The 13,091-nt window shown below is 35.9% G+C and overlaps 6 protein-coding genes across 6 annotated transcripts; 2 read left to right on the forward strand and 4 right to left on the reverse strand.

The window, feature by feature from the left end:
• Positions 1-262: 262 nt before the first annotated feature.
• RO3G_06261 (OPT family small oligopeptide transporter) lies at positions 263-2,569 on the forward strand (the record flags this gene model as incomplete). Its single annotated transcript, XM_067660851.1, has 2 exons — positions 263-490; positions 551-2,569. 2 exons carry the CDS (start codon positions 263-265, stop codon positions 2,567-2,569), a joined length of 2,247 nt encoding a protein of 748 aa, XP_067516952.1.
• Positions 2,570-2,903: 334 nt separating this feature from the next.
• On the reverse strand, positions 2,904-3,231 carry RO3G_06262 (uncharacterized protein; the record flags this gene model as incomplete). The annotated part of the gene is made up of 3 exons (XM_067660852.1): positions 2,904-2,973; positions 3,015-3,035; positions 3,086-3,231. The coding sequence occupies 3 exons, from the start codon at positions 3,229-3,231 to the stop codon at positions 2,904-2,906; spliced, it is 237 nt and encodes a 78-aa protein (XP_067516953.1).
• A 1,076-nt stretch (positions 3,232-4,307) lies between these two features.
• On the forward strand, positions 4,308-6,162 carry RO3G_06263 (uncharacterized protein; the record flags this gene model as incomplete). The annotated part of the gene is made up of 8 exons (XM_067660853.1): positions 4,308-4,415; positions 4,463-4,612; positions 4,668-4,814; positions 4,866-5,112; positions 5,258-5,276; positions 5,325-5,441; positions 5,558-5,661; positions 5,708-6,162. The coding sequence occupies 8 exons, from the start codon at positions 4,308-4,310 to the stop codon at positions 6,160-6,162; spliced, it is 1,347 nt and encodes a 448-aa protein (XP_067516954.1).
• A 2,452-nt stretch (positions 6,163-8,614) lies between these two features.
• On the reverse strand, positions 8,615-9,538 carry RO3G_06264 (uncharacterized protein; the record flags this gene model as incomplete). The annotated part of the gene is made up of 2 exons (XM_067660854.1): positions 8,615-8,713; positions 8,771-9,538. 2 exons carry the CDS (start codon positions 9,536-9,538, stop codon positions 8,615-8,617), a joined length of 867 nt encoding a protein of 288 aa, XP_067516955.1.
• An 898-nt stretch (positions 9,539-10,436) lies between these two features.
• RO3G_06265 (uncharacterized protein) lies at positions 10,437-11,116 on the reverse strand (the record flags this gene model as incomplete). The annotated part of the gene is made up of 4 exons (XM_067660855.1): positions 10,437-10,584; positions 10,634-10,711; positions 10,739-10,910; positions 10,960-11,116. 4 exons carry the CDS (start codon positions 11,114-11,116, stop codon positions 10,437-10,439), a joined length of 555 nt encoding a protein of 184 aa, XP_067516956.1.
• A 259-nt stretch (positions 11,117-11,375) lies between these two features.
• On the reverse strand, positions 11,376-13,045 carry RO3G_06266 (uncharacterized protein; the record flags this gene model as incomplete). The annotated part of the gene is made up of 5 exons (XM_067660856.1): positions 11,376-11,447; positions 11,500-11,802; positions 11,855-12,541; positions 12,597-12,716; positions 12,776-13,045. 5 exons carry the CDS (start codon positions 13,043-13,045, stop codon positions 11,376-11,378), a joined length of 1,452 nt encoding a protein of 483 aa, XP_067516957.1.
• Positions 13,046-13,091: the final 46 nt, after the last annotated feature.

Raw genomic sequence — 13,091 nt, forward strand, 5'->3', positions numbered from 1 at the left:
GCTACCATTGTCATGGTGCGATCAATGAATTACGTAAGAAAAATATACTTGCTGAAATTCAATAATATTCAAAAATAGTGTACGCCTATTCGTAAATGATGGCGTGCTTAGGGCAGTGAATAGCAACAGAGTATTTCTGATTGGATAAAAAAAAAAAAAAGTTCAGTTCATTATTAATGTTTACAAGTTGTTTTTAATTCTTATAAATACACTGGACCCTTTATTTTTTTGATCTGCCTATTTAACTTTATTTAATCAAATCATGGTCTTCAAGACTGATCTACCGTCATCAATTGATAGTAAAGACAAAAATGATGATTTGTCATTGGAAAGAGCAAAGATAGACGACCATCTGTCAATTGAGGATTCTCCTATCGAAGAAGTCAGAGCAAGTATTCCACCAACAGATGATCCTACGTTACCTACTGCAACATTTAGAGCTTGGATTTGGGGAATTATATTCTCTGCTGCTATATCATTTACAAATCAGGTAATTAAGACAAAATTTTTTTTTTGAAAGACGTATGATGATATTGACATGTCATTCTAGTTTTTTTGGTTCAGAGCAAATCCATTGACAATTAAAGTTATTGTTGTTCAATTGCTTGCTTTCCCGGCTGGAAAGTTGTCTGAAAAACTTCTTCCGAATTATGAGATCCCTTTTGGTTTCTTCAAGCTTAATTTAAACCCATGTCCATTTAATGTAAAAGAACATGTGTTGATCACTGTGATGGCTAATGCTGCTGCTACTTCATTTGATGCTATTGATATCATTGTTGTTCAAAAGCTGTATTACAATCAAGATTGGGGTTTCGGTGGAGGTATCTTGCTCGTGCTGACAACAAGCTTATTGGGTTTCGGCTTTGCTGGTGTCTTGCGTCGTTTCCTTGTACGTCCTGCTTCTATGGTCTGGCCCATCAATCTGGTGAATGCCACTCTTTTCCATACACTTCATAAAGAGGTTCCTAAAGAGGTTGCTGATGCTGAGGCTGTAACACCTGGATTGAAATTGAGCCGTAACAAGTTCTTTATGATTGCTTTCACTGCTTCCTTTTGCTGGTATTTCTTCCCTGGTTACATTATTCCGATCTTGACATCCATCTCTTGGATTTGCTGGATCAAGAAAGATTCTGTACTTGTTTCACAAATCGGCAGTGGTGTCAATGGTCTCGGCATCGGTAGTTTTACCCTTGATTGGAGTCAATTGGCTGCTTGGTACCCTAGCCCTCTTGCTATCCCTTGGGTTGTTCAGGCAAATATGCTCGCCGGCTTTGTCTTTTTCATTTGGATTCTAGTCCCTATCATTTATTATACTGATTCTTGGGAAAGCAAGAAATTTCCATTGTATAACACACACCAATACGATATCTATGGCCAGGTCTTCAACCGTACTCGTGTTCTTACACCTGAACAATACTTGAACGAAACCGCCTATGAAGAATATTCACCAATCCGTATCACTGGCTTCTTTGCTATTTGTTATGGACAAGGCTTGGCTGCTTTGGGTGCGATCATTACGCATACGGTTTTATATAATGGTAAAGATATCTGGAGGCGTTTGAAGAGTGCTCGTCAAGGGGACGATGATATTCATGCCAGATTGATGGACAATTATAAAGAGGTACCCGACTACTGGTATGTTGTGTTGTTTGTTATCGCTCTTGGTCTTAGCTTTGCTACCATCGTTCACTGGCCATCTGATATGCCTTGGTGGGCCTTGATTGTGGCTGTTGTCCTTGCTTTTGTCTGGTTACTTCCTATTGGTATCATTACCGCCATTACTTCACAGTCTCCTACGATTTCAATGATCACCGAATGGGTCTATGGTGCCATTCGTCCCGGTCACCCGATCGGTAATATGATCTTCAAGACCTATGGCTATATCACAGTGCGTCAAGCCCTTTTGTTTGCACAAGACTTAAAATTAGGTCACTACATGAAGATTCCTCCTCGTGAAATGTTTGCGTTTCAAGTCGTTGGTACCATCATTGCCTCCTTTGTTTCCCTTGGCACCACCAACTATTTGATGAATTCTATTCCCGAAATCTGTACAAAAGCCGCCTACCCATGGACGTGTCCTAATGCCGGACTCTTTGGTGCCTCCTCCGTCATCTGGGGACTCATCGGACCTGGCCGATTCTTTGCTCCATCCTCACTTTACTTTGGTATCGCCTTCTTCTTACTCGGTGGCTTTTTACTTCCGATCCCATTCTATCTTTTGAAGAAAAAATACCCCGACTCATGGGTTCGCCATGTGAGTATTCCTGTCTTCATGTTGGGTCCCGCACCTTATCCTCCTGCACCTACGAATGTCGCACCCGTTTGGGCATTCATTGGATTTGTATTTAATTATGTCATCAAGAGAAGGGCAAATGCATGGTGGAAGAAATACAACTATGTCCTTTCTGCCGCATTGGATTCTGGTGTTGCTATCTGTGCTATTGTCATCTTCTTTGCTTTTCAGAATACAGAAATCAAATTTCCTGCTTGGTGGGGTAATAATGCTGATTCAGTGGATCAATGCCCACTTGCTACTGCCAATTGGTCTGGTGTAGACGTTTACGCTTAACTCCTATTATTCATCTCTTTTTTTATTTTGTTAATGAACTAATTATATACCCTTTTTATATCTTTGTACAATAAAAGCAAGATGTATATACAATATTTATTTCTTCCTAGTTTAATGAGAAAGCGTATGAATTCATTACAACAATACCGCCAACGTTCACAGTTCAATTTACTGAACTACATGTATAGAACCAAAGTCTATCCTGAAGCTTCTTTGTAGGTCGACCTGGTTCATCTAATTTTGCACTTGATTTGCTAATAGAGATTGAACCCAGTAGAAATACAAAATTGCTTGTTGACCATGTGGATCCATTGCATTAAGATCAATGAATTGTCTAGAAAGAGTCCAAGTGGGCCTCTTGATCTTTGAACATGGACTGGTGTAAAGGTGAGACGAGCGATATCCTCTGGGACAGAACACGGTAACGTGCTCGATTGAATTTTACCCTTTCTCAATATCTCGTTGACTTGAAAACACGATAGCTTGATATCCTCTTTGCTTTGTTTCCTAATCTACCTTGGTTGATTGAGACATAACAAAGTGAGTGCTTGTCGCTGGTTGTAATTCTGTTCTGCTTTGGGTCGAGTTCGACGGTCACAGAGTTCACTTTTCTTTGGAGGCTGGTCTAAAACACAGTACGGTACTTTCCAGTTTTGACACATGCTTGTTCTATCAGCTCATGTTGGGCACCACAGACGGTACAAAATCATTAAAAGAACCAAAGCAAAAGAAATTCACCGGGCTAACATCAACACACAAGGATTCTTGTTTGTCAGCAATCGAGGCAATTCTTTTCTTTTCGACAGTTACTTTCAAAGTACAAATAATAAAAGTATACAATTCTTTCGAGCAGAATCTGACTGTACAGAACTAGAAATATCCCAAAACCGCCTAGATCTAAAGTAATCGAAGACATACAAACCCATCATGGAATAACTCGAAAAGACCAATTCTCTTGGATGGAAAATCCAACCGATCCAGTAAGCCCCTTCAAAGTTTTTATTTCTCTTTAGACTAGAATTTACTTATGGCAGAGATTTAGAGTATATCTTCCTATATCAAATCAGAAAACAAGTAAGTGTACATGAAAACCTTCATAAAAAGATAAACTAAGCCTGGTTCTCTAGTTATACACGTCAGTTCTTTCGCCAGCATAAATTTCTGCATAAAGTCGTTTTGCAAGAGATGAAAAAAAGACTTTATTTACCAAACATGCTGCCACCTTTAAAGACGGTAGCAAAAGGGTACGAATATTACTCAACAGCCTCAAGCTATGGCATGATCTATTTAAGAAAGAAGCTAGGTGAAGGAAGAGATGCGCCTGAGGTATTTAGAGGATTTGGGATGGAAAGGCCATATTAATTTTTTTTTTTTTGTAAAGCAAGTTTTGTTGAATGCAGGATTTCTGAGATCATTGAATATGTCGATTAGAAAAGTATTACTGTCACCTGATCATACTGTATTTGCCTATAATACAGAAAGAGAGGGTATGGAATATGGTGAGTTGCATTTTAAAGATTTGGAAGATAGAGAGGATTGGGAGGTAAAGTTCAAAAGAGTATGGTCAAAGGAAACGGTTGTTGATTGATGTTGACTAGAATGAAATCTTGGAAAATGTTTTCAATTTCGTGTGGGCCAATAACAAGACAGTCTATTACACCGTTCCTAATTCTCAGCTAAGACCTTATCGAGTAGGTTGAATCTTTTAGGGCAAACGGTAAAGTGATATTAACCTTTGATGAAGGTGTATGCTCATACGATTGGAACGGATCAATCAGAAGATGTGTTGGTGTTTGAGGAGCTTGATGATACTGTTTTTGTTGATATAACGAGTACAAAAGACAATGTAAACAGATCTCTCGATTATCCTTTTTTATGCTCATCTTACTTTAGAAATATGTCACGATCAATGCCAATTCACTTTCTTCATCCGAAGTGCGTGTCATTGATTCTGAACACGATTATACGAATGGCCAATTGCCTGAAATACAATTAATTAGACCTCGTGAGATAGGACTTGAATACTATGTCGATCACCATCATGTAAGATCCAATCATGACATCGTCTTTTGTTTATTCACCTAGGCTTCTTTTGTAGGATAGATTTTATATTTTGACCAATGCTGATAATGCCAAGAATTTTAAACTGGTAGAAGTACTTGATTGTGCCACAGACAAAACCGTATGGAACAATCTGATTACAATGAAGCCTACTGAAAAAATAGAAGATGTTGACTTGTTTCAGGTATGTAAAAAAAAAGAGGGGAAACGACAATGATTGATAGTTGCTGTATAGAACCATGCGGTTATTTATGGTCGACGAGATTGCTTGCCAGTCATTTTATGTTATGATTTACGTACCAAGACGATACATGAGGTGGATTTACCAGAAAAGTTTTGTGTGATTCAGCCTGGTACGAATTTGGATTTCGATACTGAACAATTTCGATTCTCGATCATATCACCTTTTACACACGAAGCAACCTATGATTATGACATGTCTTCAAGAAAATTGACACCTATTCGTACTCAGACGATTCAAAGTAAAGACCTAACATAAGACATGTTTTTGATTTCAATCTTTTTTTTTTCAATTAGAGTTTGATCGATATAAATTTACATGTACACAATTACATGCGAAATCGCATGATGGAAAACAGATACCGGTTACTTTAATACACAAAAAAGACATGGAACTCAGTGGAAAGTAAGTGGAAAGGGTAGGAAGGGTATGTCACTGATTTTTTTATCAAAGGAATCCAGTATTGATGCGATCGTATGGTGCATACGGAACATCCACAGACATCGAATTTCGTGTAGAGCATTTCCCTCTGATAGAAAGAGGATGGGTTATTGCGCTCGCACATGTCAGGTAAGCAGAGGATGTGTTTGGGGAATGAATCAGGATGTTTGACACTCTTTCAGAGGAGGAAGCGAGCTTGGCAGAGATTGGTACGAAGATGGAAAGTTGGATAAAAAGATGAATAGTTTCAAGGACTTCATTTCTGTAGCAGAACATTTGATCGATATCAATTTGACAGCACCCGATCGGTTAGCGGCCATGGGGACAAGTGCAGGTGGTCTTTTAGTTGGTAAAGATCCATTCGATGTATTCTATTTCTTTAACAAGATGATTAGGCGGCATGTTACATATGCGACCTGATTTATTCAAAGCCCTGGTTCTTCGCGTTCCCTTTGTGGATCCACTTTCTTCTATGCTGAATCCAGATTTGCCCCTGACTCAGATAGAGTATCCCGAGTGGGGTAATCCTACCAAAGATCCTGATGCTTACAAGTTAATCGCCTCTTATTCTCCTTACGAGAATATTTCTGACGAGTTATTTAAAGACAACAACGTACTGCCATCCCTGTTTGTCACTGGAGGAATGAAAGATCAGCGGGTGACTTACTGGCAGCCTCTCAAATTCGTGGCCAGAATGCGATATTTTACCCCCTCTGCTTATGCTCATAGCGTGACCCTGCTCAAGATGGATTTGGATAGAGGCCATTTTGGAGGAGGAAGTTCAGAGCAAGAAAGACTTTCGGATGTGGCAGAACAAATTGCATTCTTGATTGCAGAAGTTCAAAAATAAAAAAGTACAGTGAACTCTCTCTCACTGCGATCTTGTACTTTTATCCATTTTCAGTCTTCACAATAGAGGGCGACTGTCGTACTGCTTCCTAGGCTATCATGTTGTACAGCGATAAATAAATAGAACCCTAGACATGAGCTTGTAATTCCAAACAAACAAATTGAAATTGGATTGCGTCATTATTTTTTTTTTAGTAAAGAATAGGATGATCGCGTGCTGATACACTGATGACAAAAGAGTTGATTGTGTGGTATTTGGAGATGGAATGAATCAATAGTCTAGGTGATGATAAAGAAAGAAGAGTATATGATGTCACTTTGAATAAAAGCAATCCAATCTAGGATAGGCCGGTATGTTGACAGGAGATAGCCATCATGCAAAGCGAATGTACTGTGAGTCGAGACAAAGACGATAAACATTGAGATGCAATTAGAGTGAAAAGCAGTCCGACTTGAGTCTTGCTCTCACCTCCTTTGCTGATGTCATTCTTTTTCATTCAGCTCAAGATACAATGTCTCGATGCGTCTTGGGAAGCTTTATGTTCAGTAGATAGACTGATCTCTTTGAAGGGTTGAGCATAGACGAGTACAGTTTTGATGGGTTTGATTGAGAAAAATGCGTATTCAATGATTTATTTCCACTGAAAAGTAATAAAAAGTCCTTTTTTTTTGGGCAAAGATGACTCTTTTAATTTAAATGGTTAGATTCTTTATTGATTGACCGTGTTTTATTTTTTTTGATTACACTTTTTTATTATGAAAACTAGCCTAAAGAATATGAAAGTGTGCATCTACACATACTATTTTGATATTAAAAGATATCACTGGGTCACTGATTGACTTAATTTGAGCTTATATAGCAAGTTGTAAACAATAAAATCTGATGAATTCAAAAGAAAAAAAGGGGAGTAGGGAGGGGGGGAAAGAAAGGAGAAGGAGTGACGAGAAGAAATGCAGTAATGGTAATTCAACTTTTCTTTTTAACCAATTGATAATCTATACTTTAAAAAGAAGATAAGGGAGAAGAAGGAGTGTGTGTGATATAATATAAGCAAATTTATGCATTATGAATGTATGTCTACTGAAGTGTCAAAATAATAATAATAATAATACTCGAGTTCTTTCTAAAAGTTGGTTTGGGATGATGAAAAAAAAAAAAGATGCTAGTTGGATTGATCAAAGATAGAGTTATGATAAAAACAGTCTTGGATTCTAAAGGATATCTTTAATTTTCTGTGAAAAATAGCTACTATATCCTTTAGTGCAGATAATAGATTGAATGATGTAAATAGTTGATGCATTAAAATCAATTAGAACAAAGCGAGTCATTTGATACACAAGAAGCATGCAATTCTTTTGATGGTCACTTTTTTTTTGATAATGCTTTAACCCCTTAATAATAAAGCAATTGAATAATAATAATAAAAAAATGATGAATAAAAATGCTTTGATTGATAACATTTGTAAGAGAATTATTAAATATTCTGTCAATAAAAAAAGAAAGATATTTGGACAAATATGGAAATCTAGTTTTCTGAATCTTTTATGCGACTGTCTAGACGGACATGGTTTCAAAAAGGTATAAAGAATGAGTCTGATCATAAAATTCAATGATGAATGATTTCTATTCAACCCAGTTTAATAAAACTCATTTTTATTTGTGTATAAAACTCATCTTTCACAAGATTAAAAGTTGACAAGACATCATACGATGAATAAATGAGGATTCAAGTCTTGAGGATGTTATTTGTTTATGATTGACAACATGATATGAAAAGACTCTTATTTATGACCCCACTCTTTTTAAAATGCATCGATTGTTGTCTGCTAAACAATTTGTTGTTTATTAAAATTTTTTTGACATTTACAAACGGTAATAGAAAAGGAGGCGGGGTCAATATATCATGCGGTTTGCTTACTCCTTCCAAATGCATAAACAAGTTTCTTAACCCCCTTGTTCGGGTACCTCTTCATACACCCCTCCCCTACCCCTTGAACGATGGGCTTTTTTTGTCAATAATTGAAAGGGGGGGAGTAAAAAGACCGGAAACAATGATGCATATTAATCCATGTGGAAAAAGAGTTTGTGTCACAGACAAATTTTAAATTTACACTCTACACTAACAAAAAAAAAAAAAGAGAGAGAGTGCATGCAACTAAAGATTGTTTATTGTAATAATAATAATATGAAAAGGAAAATAAAGGGGGAGAGAGGATGTTTTATAAGAAAAAAAAAAGAAAAAAAACAGAGAGAAATGTAATTACAGTTGAAGCCATTTTTTTTTTTTTTTTTTTTTTCGGAAGAAACATGTTTACCAAATTGTAAAGATTACCGAAGATGTTTTAAGGGGATAAAGGGATTAATAAAGTTTTTTTTTTTGTTATTCAGTGACAAAAAAAAAAAAAAAAAATGGCATAAAAAAAAAGTCTATAAGAAAATAAAAGAATATTCTTTATGAATGATTTGTTGTATGTATTTTAGCATGTCTTCGCAAGTTGCTAACCACAGAGAATCGACGACCACAACCTTCGTGTTCACATTCATATGGTTTCTGTGATATAAATAATGAGTTTTTTTTTTTATTATAAAATAGGACTGTTATCAATACCTCTCCTGTATGACTGTGCATATGTGTAGCTAATGAACTCGGTCTTGTGAATCTTTTAGGACAAACAGAACATTTGTATCTTCTGGGCGCTGAAGAAGAATACGTTTTATCAGACAATGATTCAGATTCGGATGATGTGGAATCAATACTGTATTGTCTCTTTGTTTTATTGTAACCTCTTGACTTGCGTGTATTTTTGGTTGCTGCTGCTAATGTCGACGGCTGAAGATCACTGTCTTTGTAAGGATGGAAATAGTTGGTGGGCGTTGGATCGTAAACGAGCAGATTCTTTAAAACGTTGTGAGCCATCGATGGTGATTCTGAGGGCGTCATCAGGTTGCATTCATGACAGGTCGGTGAATAACAAGAAGAGATGGACTCTGAAGAATTAGGAAAGGAACAACACATGTCAAAAGATGATGGAGAAGAAGTACAGCAGTAAGGATCACACATGTATTGTTGTTGTCTTTTAAGTTGCCATGGATCTTGACAGTAGATGGAGTCGGAAGATGCTGGTGGCGTTAAAAGGGGTAAAATGGCTGAGATTTGTTGAACAGAAGAAGGATCATATAAAACGGATTTCTTGTCAGTTTGAATAGTGTAATAATCCATCATTGTCTGTTCATCTCCGGTAGAGAAAGAAGTATTGTCCATGGAAGAACTTGTCAGGGAAAGTAAGTCATGATCAGAAGGAGATCTTGGACGACTGTGAGAGAAATTGAGAGGATATAGATTGGTTGGAAAGATAACGGAATTGGTAGAGGACATGAAATGAAGGTAAATAGAAATGATGAGAAAAGAAAAGAGAGAGAGAAAGAGAGAGAGAGAGAGTCAGTGGACTTTTTATAAAAAAAGAAATAAAAGGGGTCAAAAGAAGAAAAAGAAAAGAGTTGAGGGGGTTGTTGTGATATATAAGGGATAATATTTTATTTGTGGTAACAAACACGATTGGCCATAGTAAAATAATATCCAATAGAATCATTCTTTATTTGATATTCACTCAATCAAAAGATCTTCCTGTTGTCTAGCATCAACCCATCTAGAATTCTTTTTTTTTTTTTGTTTTATTTTGCTTTATTTTTGTATACAATCTCTTTTGCTTCATTTAGGAGTATTATTAAGGGGTAGAGAAAAGAGAGTGAGAAGGTAAGAAAGAAGATATAAAAAAAGAGCGGGATATGACAAAGGTCTGTTTTCAGGGTCAAAAACAAATAAAAACACAACAGTTCCATTCAAAGCGAGTCTTTTTTTTTTTCTTCTTTCATGTCTCACATAAATATAAACATATATGGACATACTTTGCATAATAAACAAAATTTATAAAGAAATAGTAGATTATTTACTTTGTTTTATCATCCTAAATCAATTCATCTATTTATTCTCTTTCTTTTTACTATCTTTTTTTTTTTTTTTCTATTATTATTATTATTATTTTTATTATTATTATTTATTATTATTATTTTCTATTTTTTTTTTTTTTTTTTTTTTTTTCCCCCCCTATTTCTTGGGTATATAAAACCATATTAGCTTATTTCATTTTAAAGTTTGTAAAAAAGGGACATTTTCTTTTTTCCGGCACGTTAAACAACATGATGTATTTCCTTGTTATTCCATAAAATACTTTATTCACCGGAAATACAGTTGAAAATGGTAAAAAATAATAAACTTATCGTAATAATTGATTAGCAAATTTATCCTTGGCTGATTGGTAAGCTTGCATCAAAGTTTGTTCAGAGAAAGGGATATCAACCATATCCATACGCGGCTTCGATACTCTACTAACAATAGCATTCGAATCTGTCTCCAAAATAATACTATATTCCGCATAAGTCATCTTTCAATCTATTTTCCTTCCTTATTTACCCTTCATCTACTGTTTCATCAAGGCATAAAATAACTAAATCTAAATTATCCATAACAGAACGCTTTTCTACTTGATATCTAATGTCAAACAGTTAATTTTTTTACTTGTACTTCTTTATAAAAACGAACCTTAATAATGTAGAGACAGCATCATAAAAGGCATTCAACATGCTTAATAAAATAAGTTCATTCTCTTCCATTGAACCAACCACATAAAAGAAGATGTCAATATTAGAACGATACAAAACAATCTGATTATCATACAAGATTATCTCTCCTATCATTTCATTAGTTGTTCCCTCTCTCTCTTTCTCTTATTCAATTACCTTGAGCACGCTTTGTCTTTTCAAATAATCCCTTTTCAAACTGTTTTTGTTGTTTAAGATTTGTCTTTTCTGAGCCATAATATTTTGCTAAAACGCGATTCCCTTCACCATCTAACAAGATGACAGCTTGGATTGAACGTAAAGAGAGATTAACCATATTGTATCTATTTGTTTAAAAAAGAAACAAGACTTTATTTTTTTTTTCCTTTCACATCACTTCATTAAAACTCAGTAAAATTGTTCGCTTGAGAGCACTTGTCAGAAAATAAAAACGATAAACCAAGACAAATACATTCTAAAGTAATACGTTTTCCCTTTTTATTCAATTGTTTGGTTTCATTAGAGAGAGAGAGAGAGAGAGAGAATGAGCACAGGTTACATAGGATTGAACAGTTGTAAAAGATAAATGTTGTTTATTATTGTTCTTCATCATCATCATCATCTAATCCTGCGGTTTGTTCAAAATAGGTTTCCCATAAAGCAACAATCTATAGTTCAAAAAATGAGTGCTTCTTCCTTTAAAATAATCTACTGCTTTACCTGTTTTTGATGCTCAATCATACTACGTAAAAACTGTTGGACACTATCTCTAAAATCCTCTACTTTCTCTTTATCAAATCGATCCAGCTCATTCTTGATCAATTTAGATACATCGTGAAACTCTTGTTCTAATTCTTCCACTTTCTGTTTCATTTCATTAATCTCCTGTTGCGAACTGGCCAGTTTTTCTGGTTTGTTCTTTTGCTGGGCCTTTATTTTCTCAAAAATAGCCATCTTCCTTTGCAATTCACCATCTGCCTGTTGATAGGTCTGATAGGCTTTCACTCGTGCATTAAAAGCAATCTATATGAATCCATATCAACATCAACCTATTATCATCATCGAAACCACTTACACGAATCGAGCCAATGATACGAATGTATTCATCTATCGTATTTTCCAACGTAATGATATCATACTGCGCCTGCTCTTCATGTACCTGCTTCATCTTTTTTTGTATTTCTCCTAGAACTTTCAAGTGCGTCGATAGGTTGTGATTCAATTCAGCCGATGCAAGGGGGAACATGCTTTCTCCAAATTCAGCCGTGGCGGAACCTACTTCCTTTCTTTGTTTCACCACGCCCTCCACACTCTTTAATAAACCCTTGAGTTGGGTCTCGAGCGCATCCAACTGGTTTCGTTTGGACGCAAACCATTCATCCACCTCGATGAATTTTGAAAAGGGACTTGTGGCCGCATTCGAGATCGTTTCACCAAAGGATCGCATAAAGCTAATCTTCTCACCTGGTTCTGCCCTTCGTTGTCTTTTCTCAATATTGAATGACTCGCTTTCCAAAAATACCTTCAGGTCTGGGTCACCATAGAGCATGGGATGAGCAACAATCTTTTGAAGACAACGTTCGAGTGCTACCCGTCTGGATTCTACAAAGTCGTCTTGAAAGCGTCCTAGGGCATGCTTCTCGGGTACCGGAGGCACAATCACACCAGGATTACCCAAGGTAAGTTGATTATAAAGCCATAAAAAATCTCGGTACCTTCTGGCTACAATAAATTCCGAAGAACGAAAAGCGGGAGAATTTGTCTAACAAGCAAAGCATCAATCCCATACACACTCTCTCGTAAATCATACGCTATACCTTTGTTCTCACTTTATAGACAATATGAGCATTGATGGCATCGCCTACTTTTTGTGGATCTTCTATGCTTATTTCAAAATAAGGTCGTGATCCACTTTTGGGTATTTGCAAGGATTCTGACTGTTTATAGCTAATTAAAACATGCTTTTCAAAAAGTCTCTCTTTCTCTCTTTTTTTACTTGGGTATCTTGTTCTTCTTCTTCTTGTAATGAAACTGGCTGGTTGGGAATAGGTTCTTCTTCTTTTTGTAGCTGTGGTGTACTGAATTCTTTTAATTCTTTTTTAATTGATATACTTTCTTCCTGTTGCTGCTCTTGTTGTTGCTGATGTTGTTCTGTTGTATTTACTACTGGTTCGCTACCTGAAGGAACAGAGTCAGCAAAAGGGTTCGATTCTAATAAGCTCTCATTAAAATCAAGTGAAGAATGGGTAGAGTCAAAAGTGTTCATTATAAAGTTAAGAAAAAAAAAATAATAATTACACAATAGCAATCTC

Source organism: Rhizopus delemar, genomic scaffold, assembly GCF_000149305.1.
Source record: "Rhizopus delemar RA 99-880 supercont3.4 genomic scaffold, whole genome shotgun sequence".
In the NCBI taxonomy this organism is placed as follows: Eukaryota; Fungi; Mucoromycota; class Mucoromycetes; order Mucorales; family Rhizopodaceae; genus Rhizopus; species Rhizopus delemar.